The 18,471-nt window shown below is 42.1% G+C and overlaps 1 protein-coding gene across 1 annotated transcript in view; it reads right to left on the minus strand.

The window, feature by feature from the left end:
* The window catches only part of TAF1B (TATA-box binding protein associated factor, RNA polymerase I subunit B), a 52,312-nt gene extending 43,338 nt beyond the window's left edge, over positions 1 to 8,974 (minus strand). Inside the window, exons 1-6 of the mRNA XM_054822348.1 lie at positions 8,778 to 8,974; positions 7,779 to 7,877; positions 7,207 to 7,294; positions 5,289 to 5,386; positions 4,900 to 4,995; positions 3,606 to 3,738 (exon numbers count right to left, since the gene is read on the minus strand). Coding sequence (XP_054678323.1) covers positions 3,606 to 3,738; positions 4,900 to 4,995; positions 5,289 to 5,386; positions 7,207 to 7,294; positions 7,779 to 7,877; positions 8,778 to 8,795 — 532 coding nt within the window. The 5' untranslated portion in view covers positions 8,796 to 8,974. The remainder of the gene's footprint in view (positions 1 to 3,605; positions 3,739 to 4,899; positions 4,996 to 5,288; positions 5,387 to 7,206; positions 7,295 to 7,778; positions 7,878 to 8,777) is intronic.
* Positions 8,975 to 18,471: the final 9,497 nt, after the last annotated feature.

Here is an 18,471-nt window from a genome sequence, read left to right on the forward strand (position 1 = left end):
ACACTGGATCATATGAGGAGACAAAACTCACTCTAGTACCCATCAAAACAGACCTTTTGTTGGGAACTAGACTTAAATCTGGAGTTCTAAGAGGACATTAACTCCTATACAACATGTAACTAATGGTACTTATGTCCTCGTTTCGGCTAGGATAGAGTTAATTTTCTTCACAGCAGCTGGTATAGTCCTGTGTTTTGGATTTAGGATGACAATAATGTTGATAACAAACTAATATTTTAGTTGTTGCTAAGCAGTCAAGGACTTTTCAGCTTCTCACACTGGCCTGCCAATAATGTAGAGGGAGCCCAAAAAGCTGGGAGGGGACACAGCCAGGACAGCTGACCCAAGTTGGCCAAAGGGATATTCCATACCACATGATGTCATGCCCAGGAGGCAGCTTGGCTCAGGAACTAGCTGAGCATCAGCTTTGGGTGGTGAGCAATTGTACCGTGCATTACTTGTTTTGTATATTCTTTTATCAGTATTATTATTTTTCTCTTCTGTCCTATTGAACTGTCTTTATCTCAACCCATGAGTTTTACCTTTTTTTTTTTTCCAGTTCTCTTCCCCCATCCCACTGTGGGGTGGGGAGTGAGCGAGCGAACGGCTGTGTGGTTGTTTTAGCAGCCTGCCAGGTTAAAACATGACAACTTACAAGCTGGAAATATTATTTTGAGAGACAAAGGAACAGTAGGGAAACGAGAAAATTTAATGTGCTTAAAACAATGCCTCAGAGTTGGTGATTAAAACACAGAGCTTTAAAGTTCACAGTCAGGACTTTAACAAGAACATGATCTACACTGCAGAAATTTTGCTGAGGTTAAGGTACGTAACCATGTGGAAGTGCAAGTACTCTTTTAAAACAACGTATCTACATTCAATGAAAAAGAAAACACCTTTAGAACAGAAACAAAGCAAATGGTAAAGAAGGTGTTGGAAAAAACCCAACAACCAACCAAAACTCCTTACTTCCTTACTGAGATGAATCACTTAAAACTAAGAGAAGCAGCAATGAGAAATTAAATTTAGGGGAGTGATTTATGAGTTAGGAACCTTTTCAGCAGTGAAACCTGGGAGTTCAGGGAAGGAGGAAGAGAAAAAGAAAAACTTCTCTCTCCTACATGATGACCCAGTTAGGATGAATGAAATTGTTTTGTATTTAAAGCACGCCAGTACAAAATATCAGCATCGATTCTGTAGAGATTTTCTCAGTGTGTTTCCGCACAGGCTGTTCACCTGTTCAGACAGGAACAGCGAGGGCTGGATCCACAGCTCCTCAGCTGGCAGCTGCAGCGCCATGGCAAGCAGCCTGCAGAAAAACAGTTTAAAACTTCAGAGAGCTTGGCAGCTCCACGGTTATGCTGGCAGATGACAGCCAAGCCTGTAAGGTGACAGTGGTCAGTACACAGAGGTCTGACGCACGCTGACATGCAGTATGAAGACAGACACTGCAAACATCGTGTTCCTGAGCCAGAACTGGTCTTTGATGCCACCTACTGGCTCCTAAAACGGCGGCCAGTAACACTAGGGAGGCAGCAACAGGTTAGAAGAACAGGCTCAAACATACACCTTGTACAGACTAAGACAAGGTCCAGATGAGAGCATCCTACCAGGCCTATTGCGTATAGGTGCGCCAGAGAACAAAAGCAGGAACATCAGTTAATCCTTTTAGGCAACAGTTGCACCTTTTACATGAATAGTTGTGCTTAAAGGCAGCTTCACGACTGAAGCTTCATTATTAATTTCACATTCAACTCAATTTAAAATAATCCTCATTATATTTGTGGTCTTAATGATGGCGCACAATTTCCTTTTATTTCTTCCAGCTTATGCAAGGCATGACAACACACAGTTACACACATATAATAATTTAAGAGTTTAATAGGCTTCTCTAGCAATATCTCAGTGCTATACTCAGTGGAATTTGCTATTATCCTTACACAAAATAACAAAACAAAAATGCTTGCATGTTGGACAAGCCCCTTAGGGAAAAAAAGGGTGTTGAGATTTCCAGTCTGTAGCAATAACACCTTAGTAAAAAGGGCATAGAAAAGGAATGAATCTTCACAACAGTTTATAGTCAACTAGAACGCATCTAGTATTATTTGTCTTAAATTTCAATATACAAACCAATTCCTATGTTTGTTTGATTTCACCAAAATGTACTTCTAGTGTCACTGAATTCTTATCCACTTCAAGTGCTTTTAGTGAAATCGGTATGACTACTTAAAGCTGAAGTCAGTCTCTGAAACAACAGACCAAGAACACATTAAATTATAGCCTATCTTAAGACTATCTAGCTGTTCTAAAACTCTAAGAAACATAACTATAAGAGGCACAAACACCAAGGAAGAAAGGAGTTCCTCTGGACATCAAAAAGGGGAAGAAAATTCAATGGAATATTTTCACTATTTCACTCAATTCTTTCCTCTTCATATAATATGTCTTTGTGTAACACCCAAGATCTGCTGCATGTACTAACGTGCAGTGACTCTTTACCTGAAAATTTTGTCATTTTAATATACAGGGATGAAAAGTACTTGCATTATATTCACAAAAATTTGTGCCCCCATTTTTGCACCGTTTTCCTTCTCTAATTCTGTTTGGATTTTTTTTTTTTTATTTGCTGCAGACCAAGTTTCTCATTCTAGGACCATTTCTGGACTTTACAAAATAAAGATGAAAAGATGAAAGAACAAGATTGCCTTCTTCTGAGAGCAGACAGGCAATATCACAGAAGAACAGAAATGGGACACAAAGAGGACAGTACATAAGAAGGGAAAAAGAAACACTGAACAGACAATGAAGGAAAAGGCAAGCAAAGAATAAAGCAAAAAAGAGAAACCATCAGAAGTTTAAAATGCAGGTAAAAGCTTCAAAATGTGCCTTCGAATTTATTTCCAATATCAGACATTGCAGCATTGTCTGGCATTACACTTGCCCAGTAGCACCAAACACTCCAATTTTCTATAACATTTTAATTAAAATGTTTAGTGTTCTGTAAATATTTTCAAGTTGATATTGTGGGCAGAAAGGAGAAACTGATGGAATGCTAAGAGATTTTTTGACAGAAGGGGCTATAGGGGAAGTAGTAAAAAGAACACAAAAATTCAGAAGTACCAAAAATACTATAAGGAAAAAAATTAGAAAGCTAAATATATCTATGGGGAAAAAAAAAAGAAAAAAACGCAAACTCATGGCTTTTAACATCGAAGTCACAACAGATAGCTCTGCTATTAGCTAAACAAGTGTTTATCCTTTAAAGCTGCTGTGTTTGTAAACATCTAGCTTTGCAGATAAAATAGCAATTTTTTCCCACTCCAAACAGGAGGCAAGGAGCAAACTTGTTATAAAATAGAACTTCCTCCTGCATTTCCCACTGGATTTCCAGGTCCTATTCAACTTTCATGGCTTTGGGTGGGGTTTGGTGAGGGAACTCTTCTACTTCTGGTAGAATATAGAGTGCTCTAGTGGCAAACAGGACTGAAAACTTTACACTTTCCAACCAGTTACTCCAATTCATTGTACACAAATACACTTTATACTTATTCACATTAAAAACTATGCAAAAATGGTTTCCAGATAATTCAGTTCATTCCTCCTACCTGATATCTTGCTAGTTGATGAGGCAAAGCTGCAATCAGTCTGTAGATCCCCCTCACTTTCAGAGAGAGACAACAAGTGAAGAAGGCTAGGTCTCTCTGGTTCACTATCCACATCAGTACTGCTATCACATACCTGTTTTTTGTAAATAAGTCATTGTATTATCTACTGTTAGTTACTGTTTCAATCTGAAGAAACCAAATAAAGCATAATAGATGCAAGATCAACAGTAAATTAAGTTTATACCCAAACTGTTCACATTTTTACTTTCTCTATGAATTACCAGTATGTAAAGAAACCCTGAAAAAAAAAGGGGGGGGATTTCTCAAGATAAAAAGATTTCTAGTGATTACATTAAATTTCAATCTGCTACAATGACCAGAACATTGGCAATACATACAGTCATCACAGAATCATAGAGTGGTTTGGGTTGGAAGGGACCTCAAAGATCATCTAGTTCCAACCCCCCTGCCATGGGCAGGGACACCCTCCACTAGACCAGGTTGCCCAAAGCCCCATCCAACCTGGCCTTGAACACTTCCAGGGAGGGGGCATCCACAGCCTCTCTGGGCAACCTGTTCCACTGCCTCACCACCCTCACAGGGAAGAATTTCTTCCTAATATCTAAATCTACCCTCTTTTAGTTTAAACCTATTCCCCCTTGTCCTGTCACTACACTCCCTGATAAACAGTCCCTCCCCATCTTTCCTGGAGGCCTCTTTAGGTACTGGAAGGCTGCAATTAGATCTCCCCAGAGCCTTCTCTTCTCCAGGTTGAACAACCCCAACTCTCTCAGCCCGTCTTCATAGGAGAGGTGCTCCAGCCCTCTGATCATCTTCATGGCCCTCCTCTGGACTTGCTCCAACAGCTCCATGCCCTTCTTATGCTGGGGCCCCCAGAGCTGGATGCAGTACTGCAGGTGGGGTCTCACAAAGGCAGAGCAGAGGGGCTGGATCAAAGCTTGATGAAATAAGTAACTTCAAGAGAGCCAGCAGGAAAGGATGGTAGTTGATGATGCATTTTGTATTGTAATTTCTGCTCTATCTACTGACTACCTATGCCAAGACAAAGCAATATTTTTAAATAAGCAGTTGTCCATATTCAGGGAAGTATTTGCCTCTCGAAATGGGAAAAAAATAAACAACAAAATGGACACGTAGAACCCTGATTAGAGGACATCTTTCATACTGAAGTGACATTAATACAAGCTAGATGCATAGCTTGAACAAAGAGGGTTTCTGTTATTGCTTTTTAAAAAGTTAGCCACATCTCATGGAATTTGAGCTTTTCACTTACTGATAATGCTTTGACAGTTTCCCCAGCTGGTCTGTTGCAATATGCCTGCTTGCTCTTCTGAAGATAACGCCTCCAAAAATTGCACAGAATTTCATCCTGATAAATACAAATGGACAGTGATTACTGCAAAGTTTACAAGCTCAGAAATTGCCAACAGCACAGAGTGTAATTTCTAACTCAGGAATCTGAATAATGTTCCAGCTTTAATTTTATCAACTGTAATTTATAAAGTATGTTTTAAAATTACCAGAGAAACTAAGTTTGTTTTCATATGCTCAATGTTATTAAATAGGGAGCCATTCAATTCACTTTAAAAATTACAATCTTTTTACAGAACACCCCCTGTTACACACTCACAGCGAGCAGAACTCATGCTGACATCCACATACCTTCATTTGTGGACATACTCCTAATGCCTCCAAAGCTTCAGCTTGTTTCTTGAGCACAAGCTGAAACCCTTCACAAACATACCATTCACAGCCTCCATCTAAGTGAAAAAAAAAAAAAAGTATGTTTTTTCGTTTGTACTGTTTTGTTTTGTTTTTTAACCTTATGCACACTTATTTCCACTTGGTATCAGGACAGAGAGATCTCTCTCTACTAAAAATTTCAGATCCTAGAGCACAGACCAGCTATGCTAAATACTCCATTAACTTCCATTTATTCACAGCCTTAATCAAGAAGAAAAGCTACTGAACAAGCACTGTTCTCCACACATTTCCTAAGAATAATATATTTCACTATAATTTCTAGTGTGGCAATCAAGTGGAGAGTTGTTAAGTGACCAGTTTTAAAATAACTGAGAACCTGTCATTAAAAAAAATGAAATATGATCATTTCTTTCCCATCCCCAGCACGGAAAACTGGAACACATTCTGAAGAAGAATGGTGAAGAACGTGGCAACATTGGTTGTTTTTCCCTGACTCACCATTCTCTCCCACAGAATCATACACATTAAATGAAAGAAACTCTCTCAGATATTCAGAGCTTCTAGCAAATCTCAGCACAACATAGATTTTGTAAGGCATGGGCCTTCTCCAATCTATTCATTATTCTGTCAGACTGCTACATTTACTTTTTGCCCTTACCTCTCTATATTTACAAGTCCTTTTCTACAGGCTTTTGGTCTTAGAAATTTTCTCTGCACTTCTCAACTTCCTTTTCATTCCCTCCACACTTGTTCTTCATTATTTTTCCTTCCAATCACACCTTCCATCTCACCATCTTAGAAGTTATCTGCCCAGAGCTTCTGCCTTCCTTTAATGATGTTGGCTTTAACTGTTAACCACAGATGCAGTTTAGTCCCATAAATGCATGAAAATAAGCTGCCATAGTATAACTTAACTGGGGACTGTATGAAGCTAAGGATTTCTTTCTTAAGAAGCCTGGAGGATGGCTAATGACCTTCCTAACAACAAATAAAAACCATGAAGTGGTACACAGCTCAGACTTTAGGAGTAATACAGGATAAAGACAAGTGGAGGTGTGAAGGTTGTTCCCCTCTTCACTCCTCCCTTCACTTCCCCACAACCGTTCTTTTCAAAGGAATGTAGTAAGTCACTGCCACCACAGAAAATAGGTCAGCGTATCAGAGACAAAGATAACACCATGCTTCACTTAGCATTGTAACGCATTTTTGCTTTTTGAAAGTGGCCACAACAGTAAAACATCTATCCAGCCATCATAGTATACATACAGAGTAGCAGCCTTACCATAACACCTTTGTGGCACATATCATCATACGTAATGACTACTATCCTTCTGAATCAGGAAATTAAAAGTACAGAAGTGACTCTGGATGAAAGACATAACACTGGTTCAGCTATTGTAACTGCATGAAAGCTCTTCCATGTAGGTTTGTGTGTAGGCTTCAGGGCCAAGTACCTGTAATGCAAGTCAGACTGACATTCTAAGAGCTGGACCACCGTCACATCTCACTTAGGAAAATAGAGAACTTTTCTGGTTTTGCGATAGCCATCACAAGGAACAAAGGGATCACCACATCTGAATGCATGCCACCAGTATCTTCAGCGAGTATTGGCTTCCACAAATCAAAGTGGCAATAAGTAACATATAGTTCTGTTCAATGCAAAAAAACCAAACCCATCACCAGGCTCACAGAGGTCACCTGTAGCTCAGGAAGTCACCAAAGGTGACCACTGAAGGTTCTGACAGCATCTTTTGTTCTTGTTCTTACAGTCTTTCCTAGCTATCTGCTTTTGGACACTGTGAAAGGCATAATAGGCTAGGTGACCCTGGCTGAACAGCCACTGTTATGCAAGATACAGAGGGAAACTCATACATACCAGTTTTTTCCTGCTTTCTTAAATCTTTGGAGATTGTCTGGATTCTTGTATTAGAAATAAAATCAGTGTTTACAACTTCTCTAGTTCTCTGCAAAACAGGAATGTATCTTAGCAAGAAAAAAGCCAGGCCTAACTTGCATAGATTGTCCCATCATAAACATAATGGAGGAACTTGTTCAAATTTCCTAAACTAAAGGGAGACAAAGCATTCTAAACTTTTCAGTCAGAAATCACAAATATAGAGAATTACTATGCTGGACATACAGGTTACGTGCATCGGGGTTTGCCTACATTGGTACTGTACCAAAGTGCAGCAATACCCAGGCAATACTTCTAAGGCATCCAGACTGCATGCGTACAGCAACACAGCATCTTACAATGGCTCACTGTACATTTTGTGATTTCAGGGAACATTAGTTTTAAACAGTGTCAAATAAAATATGAAAAAGGAAGAATCACAATACTGCCTTCAACTCCTAATGCCAAGGAGAAAAACCTAACATTTTCTTAATACAGAAACAAAGAAACAATCAAAATAAACCTTTTCCAAGGCCAGTAGCTTAGCTTTTTACCTCAGTAACATTGTGGCAAGATCTGCAATAAAATCTGCCTCCATCAGTAAGACCCCAGTTTACTTCTGAACATTGGGCACAGCGTTCATTAAAATCTCTCTAAAAGGAAAAAAAAAACACCACCACCACAGTTTCACATGTGTTCAAGTAAAACAAATGGCACTATTACTAGGTTATTGCACAGCTTTTGAGACTATTCACAGAGGAGAATACTTAGATTAGCTCTAGCATGATAATAAGCATTTGCTAGATAACTGCGAGCAAATAATTTTAGCTGGCAAGCATCAGCTCTTGTGTATGTGAACATTAGTACAAGGGGAATAGTAATCCACACCTAGCACACATGACATCGCTTGAAAAAAAGCCACTCATTAGAAATAGAAGCAGGCACAAAAAGTAGAGAGCAAGAGATGAAAGTAAAAATAAATTTCTAGAACTGTGAAGAAGCACGTGCAGTGGAAGAAAGCCTGCACAAGCCGGTGAAGAGACGTGCCAGAGAAAGGAGAAAAGAGGGAAACCAGATTTTTAAAAAAGTGTTCTTCAGAAGCATCCCACACGAGCGTGCTGGGGACGAGCAGCTCCCTCAGGGCCCGGGGGGCGGCTGGCGGCACACCCGCGGCTCCTCACCGGCCCCCGGCCGGGACAAAGCACCCGCCACCGTGGGCTGCCGAGCACCGACCCAGCGGCCGCCACGCCGAGAGGTTCGGGTCAGTTCCTGGCCCGCCGCCTACGGGCCTCGGCCGTGCCCGGCGGGCGGGGCGGGGCAGGGGCAGGGCCAGGCCGGGGCAGGTAGCGCCCAGCGGCGCCTCCGCTCTCCCGCTGGAGCCGCCGAGCGCGCCGCCGCCAGACCCCCTCCCCCCCCAGCCCGCAGCCGCTGAACGCCCGGCGGGGAAGCGCCTCCCACGCGGCTGCAGCCGGCGCGCTCCGCCACCTCCCTCCGGCCCAGCGAAACCAGCCGCCCCCACCGTTCCCTGCGCCGCGGAGCCGCCCGGCCCGCACCGTATCCTCCTCGTCCATGGCGGCTGCCGCCCCGTGGCCCACACTATGGCAACCGCGCCGAGCGCCTGCACTGCGGGCCGGCCTGGAAACGGCAGCCCTGGCACTTGCGTTCCGGGCCCGCTGCGGGGCCGGACCCCCCGGCCTGGCTGCTTTGGGCGGCTTCTCGCTTAGTCAAGCCTGTCGCCGGCTGGGGAATCACCATCTCTCGTCCGCTTCGGAGGCCTGGGGATCCCATCCCGTCTCCCCTCGTCGGAGAGCTGTCGGCAGGGCGGCTGGGAGGCGCTGAGGGGCTTCGGCGCCCCGGCGCTGCTTGAGGGGGCGCCGGGGGATGGCTGCGTGGCTTGGCGCTAGGCCCATCGCAGTGGCCGAGGGGCCTGCGTGGACCCCAGGGGGAGAGCGGGGCACCGAGGGAACATGGGTGCTTCATCTCTGAGGGAACACGGGGTGCTTCACTGAGGGGACATTGGGCGCTTCACCTCTGAGCAAACATGGGTGCTTCACCTCAAAGGGAACACAGGGTGCCTCATTGGAGGGGACATGGATGCTTCGCCTCAGAGGGGGCATTGCAAATGTCACTGACGGGACACAGGTCCTTCAAGGGGACATGTGGTGCTTCCCCACTGCGGTGTCTCAGAGACTGGAGGGGACACGTGTCCCTCCCACCATGCCTCTGCACTGAGCTCCTGCCTCTTGGCCCTCGCATCGCCCTGGCTGGGTACGCATGGCGAGTGACCGCTGGGGCTGTGCCAAAGCTGTTGGAACAGGGACCGTGCTACTGCCTGTACAAAAGGAGGCCACAAGAACTCATTTAACTATGTAAAGTGCTTGGAGATCCCTGAATGAGGGAAACTATGATCTGAAATTCATTTTCAATTAAAAAAAAACACCCAAAGCTCCAGATCTTGATGTAGGTCTCTAATTTCTTGCACGCTAATAATAATGTTTAAAGATGTCTAAACACCGAGATCTGTTATTGCAGTGAATTTGCCCACAAAATTGGAGAACAGGTTTAGGCCCCTTAAAAAAAAAAAAAAAGGTCCACTAAGTGAAAGCATGGGAAAAAATTAAAACTAAAATATACATAGAAAGAGGTGAGGCTGCCTTGGCAGCTGTGGTTACATTGATGTTGGAGGATATGTACAGAGCTAGAGGGGAACTATTTATGTTCAAGAAAAAAGTTATTACTCATACCAACTGTGATCTTTTCTCAGTGTGGGATGAACATTTGTAACACCCATTAAAGAGAACTACGCGTATAACTCCTGACATGTTAAAAAGGCGATTGTCAGCCTCACAGAAACGTAGCTAATACTTTGATGAAACAGATCTTACTTGTGATTTTAATTTCCATATTTTTTGTTTGTGGAAATACTGTTCTGGGAAAGCAAGGCCATTTCGTGTGACAGAAAGGGTTTGATCTTTTTCTAATGAATTTCTAAGATGAAATACTACCTTGAAAAAAATCAGAGTAGCTGTATCTGTGATAGAACAGGAAGAGTTGTGTTCCAGTTCAGAACGTAAGGCATTGCTCCTACTGAGAGCAGTGCTCATGTTTGACTGCACGCTGCGAGCAGGCAATGGGCCTGCTCAGTGGGTTTAACTACATCGAAGAACTTGTTTAAATTAAGTGTGGAAGTGCCTGCTTTGATGAGGCAGGACCTTGGAGTTAGCTTTTCTGTTTTCTAATTATAGCTGGTCAAAAAAAAATGTTAAAGTGTAGTCATGAGACTCTGCCAGTTTGTCAAAAACAGAACCCTTCATATTCAATGGCAGCAGTTGAAGATAAGCAAGAAAAGAAGAAAAGGATGGGTGGCTGTACAGGGAGCTATGTTGGTGTAATTCTGGGCATACTGGTGTACCGTGCTGGTAAAGTTTTTGAACGGGCAAGTGCTTACTCTCTGCTTTAGGACAACACACACTGCTTTTCTGAGCCGCATTTTCCATGCAGGTGAAACAAGCTTCCAAACTGGGGAAGGGAAATTGTACAAAGACTAACAGTGATATTACTAGTTACTTATTAGTATCCAGACTCTATATAAATGCAAAGCTTCTATCGGTATTTCTTAAGACCATCAACTAATTAGAGCAGACTAGTAATCTAGTAGCAAAAAATCAAAGCATAATAGGGGTAGCAAGTCTTATATCTGTTTCTTAAACATTTTTTGAAATGACATGTATAAAACCGGTTTTTCAGCATATAAAATTATGTGTAACCTTTGTCCCTAATTACAAGTTACCCAAGCATACTGATAGGGGTATGATAATTTCAAAGCCAGGAGACAGACTGTCTTCCTGCTTTGGCTTACTTTTCTAATTAAGATCATTATGCATAGTACTCAGATTGATTCAAGGCTTAGATAAATAATACGTCTTGTTGTTTCCATTGATTTGAATTTTTAATGAACTGGGTTCCATTGCTGATATCACATTTCTGGCTCTTGACTGCAGACTTTCTACATGTGAAAACATAAAAACTACATATTGGACTGAAAGACATGTCCTTTGGCCTGTCCTTCGGGATATTGCTCATGAAATTGTGCTGGCTCCAGGATACAAACTTCTGTAGCAGAGATGCTCTCCAGAGTCTTTACCCATTGTCAGACACCCACTACAAAGAGTTAAAGGAGAAAGGCAACCTTGACTTCTCTAAAGATTGTGCAGATGAACACAGGGCAGATCTACCAGATTCAAGTTTATAGAAAATGTACATCATTATTAGCACCCACAATTTGCTTTTTGCACCGTCTCTCCATGGAAGAACTCATATTTAAAGACAGACAGAAAACGAAAAGGGAAATTAGGAAAACAAGAAGCAGATGGCTTTGCTTTAACCGATCTTTAAAAGAGACCACACTATAGAAAGGGTCAAGGGGAAAAGCTGTGCCGAGCAGAAGCGCGGCGGAGGCCAAGACGTGGAGAGACAGTTGTGCAAGGAGCCAACAGAAGGGACAAGGGTGGGAACAGCACCTAAGTGTAGGGGTTGCATCAAGCTCGGCAGGGGAGGATAACCAGGGAGGGGCTGAGCTCAGCGGAGCTTTGAAGGAAGCGACAAGAAGAATGAATTTAACGTTACAGGTTAGACACACCCAGCATTGCCTTGTGATAGTGTTTATTATACAGCTTCAGCTCTCAAATTTTATTTTTTAAATAGATTTCTAGCCCTGCTGTGGAAAACCTGAAAATATGACCTCAAACATCTAAAACAAGAGAAAGCAGATAACATTTTTTTCCAAAGTTTACTCAGGTTTTCTTAAGCTTAAGGATGTGAGCAGCATGAGGTTGAATTTTTGACTGCTGAAAAGCAGCAATACTGCATCCAAGAGGGAGGGCAAACTTATCCGGTGTGTGAGGTTCGCATCATCGGCTCCTGCTTTGCACATACGCTGCAGCTCAGCCCATCTCACATTGTGGTGCCACGGTCTTGCTCCAGTTTCATATGTGGCTCTCCATGCCACAGAGAGCTGGCGGTCATCTGGAATCATATAACCAGAGATGTTTGGAGACACAGACCATGGAGGAGGACTTCACATTCAGGAAGTAAAACTCTTTTGGTTTGACTTCCTTGTGTGATCTGAAGCCATGCTAACTTGTGGTCAGCAGCAAAGTGATTTGGGAGGTCTGCCTGGGGATGCTGACATCCTGGCTGGAGTCATGTAAAGACCTCATTGTGAGTCCTCACCTTCAAAAGCAGGACCTCTTTCCTGATGAGCACCAAGCTGCTATCTCTCTGTCTGCACTAGCAGAGGTTGCACCCCCTGGTACCTGGTGACTACGTTAACCTGATCCTACAGAGCTACAGAATAGGGGAAGGACACCTCTAGGAGAGAAGGTGATCTCAGCAGCCACAAAGGAACAGAGCAGGCAGTGGGTGTTTCAATGTCCCATTTCTCATTCAGTGTGTGCCTTTCTTTTCTCCTTTTTCAGATTTTATTGAGCAGCTAACATGAAACACTCCTTCAAATTGTAATTCTTTAATAGTGTTGGTCTTTGCCTAGTTTCCACCTTTACTGAAAGAAAAATACACAGCATATTGAAGGGGATCTTGGGTTCCACTATAGCCTTGTGTGTCTGTAGAGCCTTGAAGAGCGTTCTCAAGATCATTCTGATTGTATTTAATCCACAAATGCAGTGGTATTTTTAAAGGAATCGAGAGCCACCTTGTGGAGCTGGGATTCATGAAGGGGCTCCAAATAATACTGCTGGGAGCAGCTACTCACTGCTAGAAATTCAGATCCAACAGGATCCTGGAGGTTGTTAATCTGGTAAGCATGCATATGCCTGTGCATATTCAGTGAGTGCACAGTACACAGCTGCTCTGCTGATTAAAACTGGGCAGCAAAGAAATATACTTGTGGGCAGTGGCAGGCAGGAATGTAAGACTCACGGAAAAATGCAGAAAGCAGCAGAATTGGGGAAGCAAAGTAATGCACTCATTATATCCTACACAGACTTGGTGGGGGGGTGGTGTTCACAGGGCATTTTTTGCCATATAATGATTAAGTACTCAAAAGTGCTGATAAGATTTTCAATCATTATATGTAGATTTCTGTCACAGGCTTATTTTCTCTTGCAGTCATTCATTAATGTTGGGAATTAAGATTACCAGAGCCCAGATACTGGCCCATGCTCCATAACCAGAGAAATAGCAAAGATGGGATCACTGATCATAATCCATAACTGGAAGTATTCACCAATCATTGTTCCTGCATAGAAGTAAAGAGTACCCTTGGTTCTAAGGCTGCAATAGGGGCTATAAAATGTTTCTTTTACCATTTCTCTCCCATCATTTCTCGTGATGAACTCTGAGGTACTTATCAGTACCAGTATGTGGAAACCAGCACATGGTCTTACCAAGAAAAGATGTATTTTATTTTTTTTCAGTACCTTTATGCAGCAGCATTTTTATCTTCAGGACATATAGTCATTAGATGATGTCTTAAAAATGTATTTTATATAAGCACACATTTTAAAAGTCTCTCTAAGTGGTGGACCTTAAATATCTAAAAACTCACACAAAAAAGAAGGGACTGTGATGCAAGAGTCATTCTCCAGGTGCTAGAGAAGCCATTGCTGAGGTAAATGGCTGGTAATCTGCTAATCAGTCTGGTTATTGAATCGTGACACAACCAAGTCCAGAGCAGGACTTGAACACTGAGCAGTCTGACATGCTATTACCCATCTTCTAGTGAACTAAGTTTCAGCTCCAGAAGCTTTTTTAATTAGTTACACACTAGCAGAGCTCTAAGTTAAATTAAATTTCAAAAAAAGATACCACTTGCAAAATCCTTGTTAGCCAAATGGTCATTAATATCCCAAAGCATGCTACAAAGCAAGTAGCATGTGAAAGCAACCTGAGAAGTCATTCTTTTTAGGCTAAGTCTTAACAGACAAGCCCAGCATATCCTTTATGCTTAATAGAGTTTAGATTTCCCTTTTGTTCAAACATTGTTTTGTAAACAGGAGATATCTATTGGTACCCTTAATGGTTGCTTCAGACTGGTTTAATTTTTCCCCTGGTAATTTAAATGTAACCACATATAAGATGACATGTGGTAGTAGGAGAAAATTCATAAAAAGGCACAATAAGGCTATGGCAAGGAGCCAACTTCTATTCTGGTTTCAAAAATATGGAAATCTCAAAAAACCCTGCACCTTTTCCTATCATACTTCATTCCATCATGCTTCCAAGAGGCCATGGTGCATGGATCTATAGAGCACTGGGAGCAGGTTTCCAATGTTTGTTCCAAAAACAAACCACGATAGATGATTCCACATTAGAATACATAGAGGTGAAGGAGAGCCAAATCTAGAAAAAATAGAAATGAGCAGAAAGCAAACCCATATTTTCAGAACATTCCCAAGCTTTGGACTCAAGTCTGCACTTCCCAAGTTGTCTCTGTCAAAAGGAGAATGCAGCAGCATTCAGGAGAATCCAGAAGAACCAGTAGGATCACCCTAGCCAGGATGCTGTACTCTTCAAAATCGATGTGCGTGTTCAAGGTTACAAAGGATGTTTGATAAATGCCGTTCTAAATTAGACATGGTCCTGGCAAAGTGAATGTTCTGCAAAGAAAATTAAACTGAAAATAATACTTGATATACACTTAAAATAAAGAAAAAATTATCTTTAGTATTTTCTATTCCCCACCCACAATACACAGATTTTATGATAGTTTTTATTTTAAATACTTATGCAGAATTGTGGAGTTTAAAAAGAAAGTTGAGAAACATGTATTTTCTGTTCTAACTACAACATAAAATAATTGCAATTGAATTTCCAGGACTGCCTGCAGTTCATGAACTATTTTTAAAGGGGGGAGGCTATAAAAAGTAGTTGTGATTGCTGTTATAATAGTAAAAATGAAAATATAGTAAAATAGAGGCATAAGTTTGCTTTGACTGACAATCTCATTTCACCAATGGCTTTTGCCCTCCTTTTCTCATGATCTATTTTTCTGTCTTTTCCTTCTGAAGAAAAAGAAGGTCACCATCCCTATTCAAAGCTTGACTAAGCCTGTGAGTGACGGGGTGCTGTGGGACCTAGATAGCCTCACACCAGCGTGAATATATTGAGCCTCAGCAAGGTTCAGTGCTGTCTTGAGCTCACCTGTGCACTGGGGCATTTGTGGTGGTACTAAATACACTGGAATGGCAAGGGGACAGAGCCATGGGGGTTCCTTTTTCTCTCACCCCTACGTAATATCCTTAAAACAACTTATTTCTGTGGATACGTGGAAAAGTCACAGGGGAAAGCTTTGCTCCTGCAATGCTGAAGACTGCACACGTCTTTGGTTCAGGTATCAATTATACGATGGAAATGTCAAAAGTGTACAAAGGCTCTGGCCAGGACTGAGATTTACCTGAGACTCCGTGAGGACCTGTTTGAGTATAGCAAATTGAATCGCAGCCCTGTTTTATCACTACAGTTCTAGCAAATTTTTGGTATACTGCATTTAGTAGTGACAAAGGGATCAAGAATTATAATCAGCAGAAAAATGTTGAAACCAACTTTTAAGAGATTTGTGCAATAAGGATGAGAAGAGGAAACCTGGGGATGAGTCATACTTTTTTTTAAGCTTATTGATATATTTAATCTTAAGAATTTTAGTTTTTAAACAATATAGTCTCTACTTGAGGACAGTGATTTAATTATGATTGAAAATTGTCCATCTGGTGGCCTTTTAGTGCATTAAAAGTACTCATTGTGTTCCTGCACTAGTTGTTTTCTATTTTTAAACATAATACTGTTTGGCTGCTCATTAAAGTATAAACTTCAAGATCCCATCCAAAGCCCATTAAAGTCAGGGGAAAAAATTTCACTCATTTCAGTGGATTTTGGATCATGCCTTCTTGGACGCTGACTTGGGCTAGGTGTATGTATGTATATTGTAGCAGTTATCACAGGTGAATGTATTTAGCCTTAGCTCACCCTTGGGAAACAGAAGTATCGCTGTCACCACTTGCAGATGGATCTGTAGATCTGCACACCACGAGTTCTCTTAGTCAGATCAGCACATAATCCTGCAGCACGTAATTCTGGAGTGATAGCTTACTATTGCATCAGGGATTTCTTTCCCTGCTGTGTCTCCGTTGTTTATTTATTTATACCTTCTTTTCTATTCCTGGCACGTGAAGAACTTGTAAATAATGAATTTTCTTACAGCCCCTACTTCTTGGGTCAGTCTGCATGCAGAAAACATTTCAGGTTGGCTATAGAGGTTTAAAAAAGTAGTTAATTCTCTTTCCCTGTCCGTGCTGCCTACCTAGAGCACCTCTTCAAATGAGCTCTCCTCAGAAGAGACTTTGAAACTGGAAAGGTGGGATGCAAATCCCCAACACGCGGAGCACTGCGTGAATCCCACCCTCGCCCGGAGGAAAAGCCATGTGCAATAAAGTCACCTTTGCTTGGTGGTCTGATCATACTCTGAAGGTAGCATGTGAAATCTTGTGGCCTCACGGAGTAGGGATTTGGGGCTTGCTTTTACACAGGGATTTTTTTCGATGGTAGCCAGATAGATGCTTTCTTTCTCACATGAATATAATATGTGGTAAAAAGGCCACGTGCCCAAATTACTGGTGCCTTCACGATCTTTGTTCCATTTCTTTTTTCTAGCCACACACTTAAGACACTACGTGCTAATTCAAGAGTATATGCAAGATAAGGAAAGGATCACTTAATTAATCCTACTGATTTAAAAATCCTAATGTGCTCTAAGTATCCTTCACAATCATCGGAAAGTAAGAAAAAGGAGATCTGAAAGTCAGGCCAGGAATCTTATTTTCATCTCATCCCTGTCTGTATGACAAGGGCAAGCAAACCCAAACAAAGGCATAAACAGCATACACCCATCCCCAGAATTGCTCACACCATTTAGGCAATTTAGAGCAGTAAACAAAGATAAGCGATCTGCATAGAAGCAGCTTTAGGTGACCACAAATGGATACCGCTGTTTAATTCAACCCTCTCTCACCTAAACAAGTTTGTTTTCTCAGTGGTGTTTATTTGTACTAGGGAGTGCTAGGGAAAAAATTCTATCCTCCTCCAGATTATCTGCTTCAATGTTGTGAAAATTCAGTATTTCCCCAGCCTGAGAATATATTCCTCCTACAGACACACTGTATTTTGCGATCTTGCCAACATTTGTTGGTTGGGTTTTTTTTTCCCTGTAGCTCATAGAATTTTGCTGGGACTGGAGCTGATCTCTGAAATGGGAGAAGCCCTACAAAGCTCAGTCTGGAAGGGAACCCCCATCTGATCAGCATTTCTGTCTCAAGAGACAGGGAAGTGGGGAAAGGAGAGGTAAGGCAGAAGTAGGTATGTGAAGGTTTGAAAAAATAAATTGGGGGATGGTGGCAGGGGAATGTTTTTCCCCTTTTTATAAATTTTGTGCTGCTGAAAAATGGAAATGTTGAGGAGAAAAGTTAAGAAAAACCTTTGTGTGAAATATTTTTTAGAATCCACAGTGGTATAATTGCTAGACTAAAAAGTTGAAAATTACATACACTTCAAATTGTCCACATGTTTTTCTGTAGCTCATACACATTTCAATCTTTTCCACTTCCCTGTGAAAACATAGAGTATTAGGCAATGGCACATCCCCTGTGATACTGCTGGCCTGGATACTGGACGCCACTCTTGCTCTTGGTCCTTACTGAGCCGTAACTTGGTTCACCTCTCAGGTATGGGAATTCGGTAGGAAGAGCCCATCTGTCACAGGTTCCCTTCATCTGTCTTCCTTCTTGTCTTTCTGTGCAACACCAGGCCTGGGAAGGTGGAATGGAGGAGCCCACGGTGTTTTCCCCTCTGTCTGAAGGTTCACAGACTCCCTGATTAGGCAGAGGAGCACACCTGGGGCTGGATGGGTGTGCGGAGGAGAACTGGTGTACGGGCTGGGAATGGAAAGGGGAAACAAGACTTCTGCATCAAGGACTACGTTCCAGAAATGTAGGGGATACCACAGTTCTTCCCTATCTACACCCAAAGACAAGAAAGTCTTGGAAATACCAAGAGACAGATCAAAATCCACAACTTCCCCAAAGAAATTGGGGCTAGTTGCCTGATGCTTAGGCCCTGGCGCATGAGCTTTGAGCTTGCAGGGTGACAGTCCTTAAGAGATCTCAAGCTTTGGCAAGGTAGTGAGAAATTGTCTGCATTTGCCCCTCTACTGGGGCATTCTTTTGCCTGGCAAACAAA

The sequence above is a fragment of the Grus americana genome, chromosome 3 (assembly GCF_028858705.1).
Source record: "Grus americana isolate bGruAme1 chromosome 3, bGruAme1.mat, whole genome shotgun sequence".
In the NCBI taxonomy this organism is placed as follows: Eukaryota; Metazoa; Chordata; class Aves; order Gruiformes; family Gruidae; genus Grus; species Grus americana.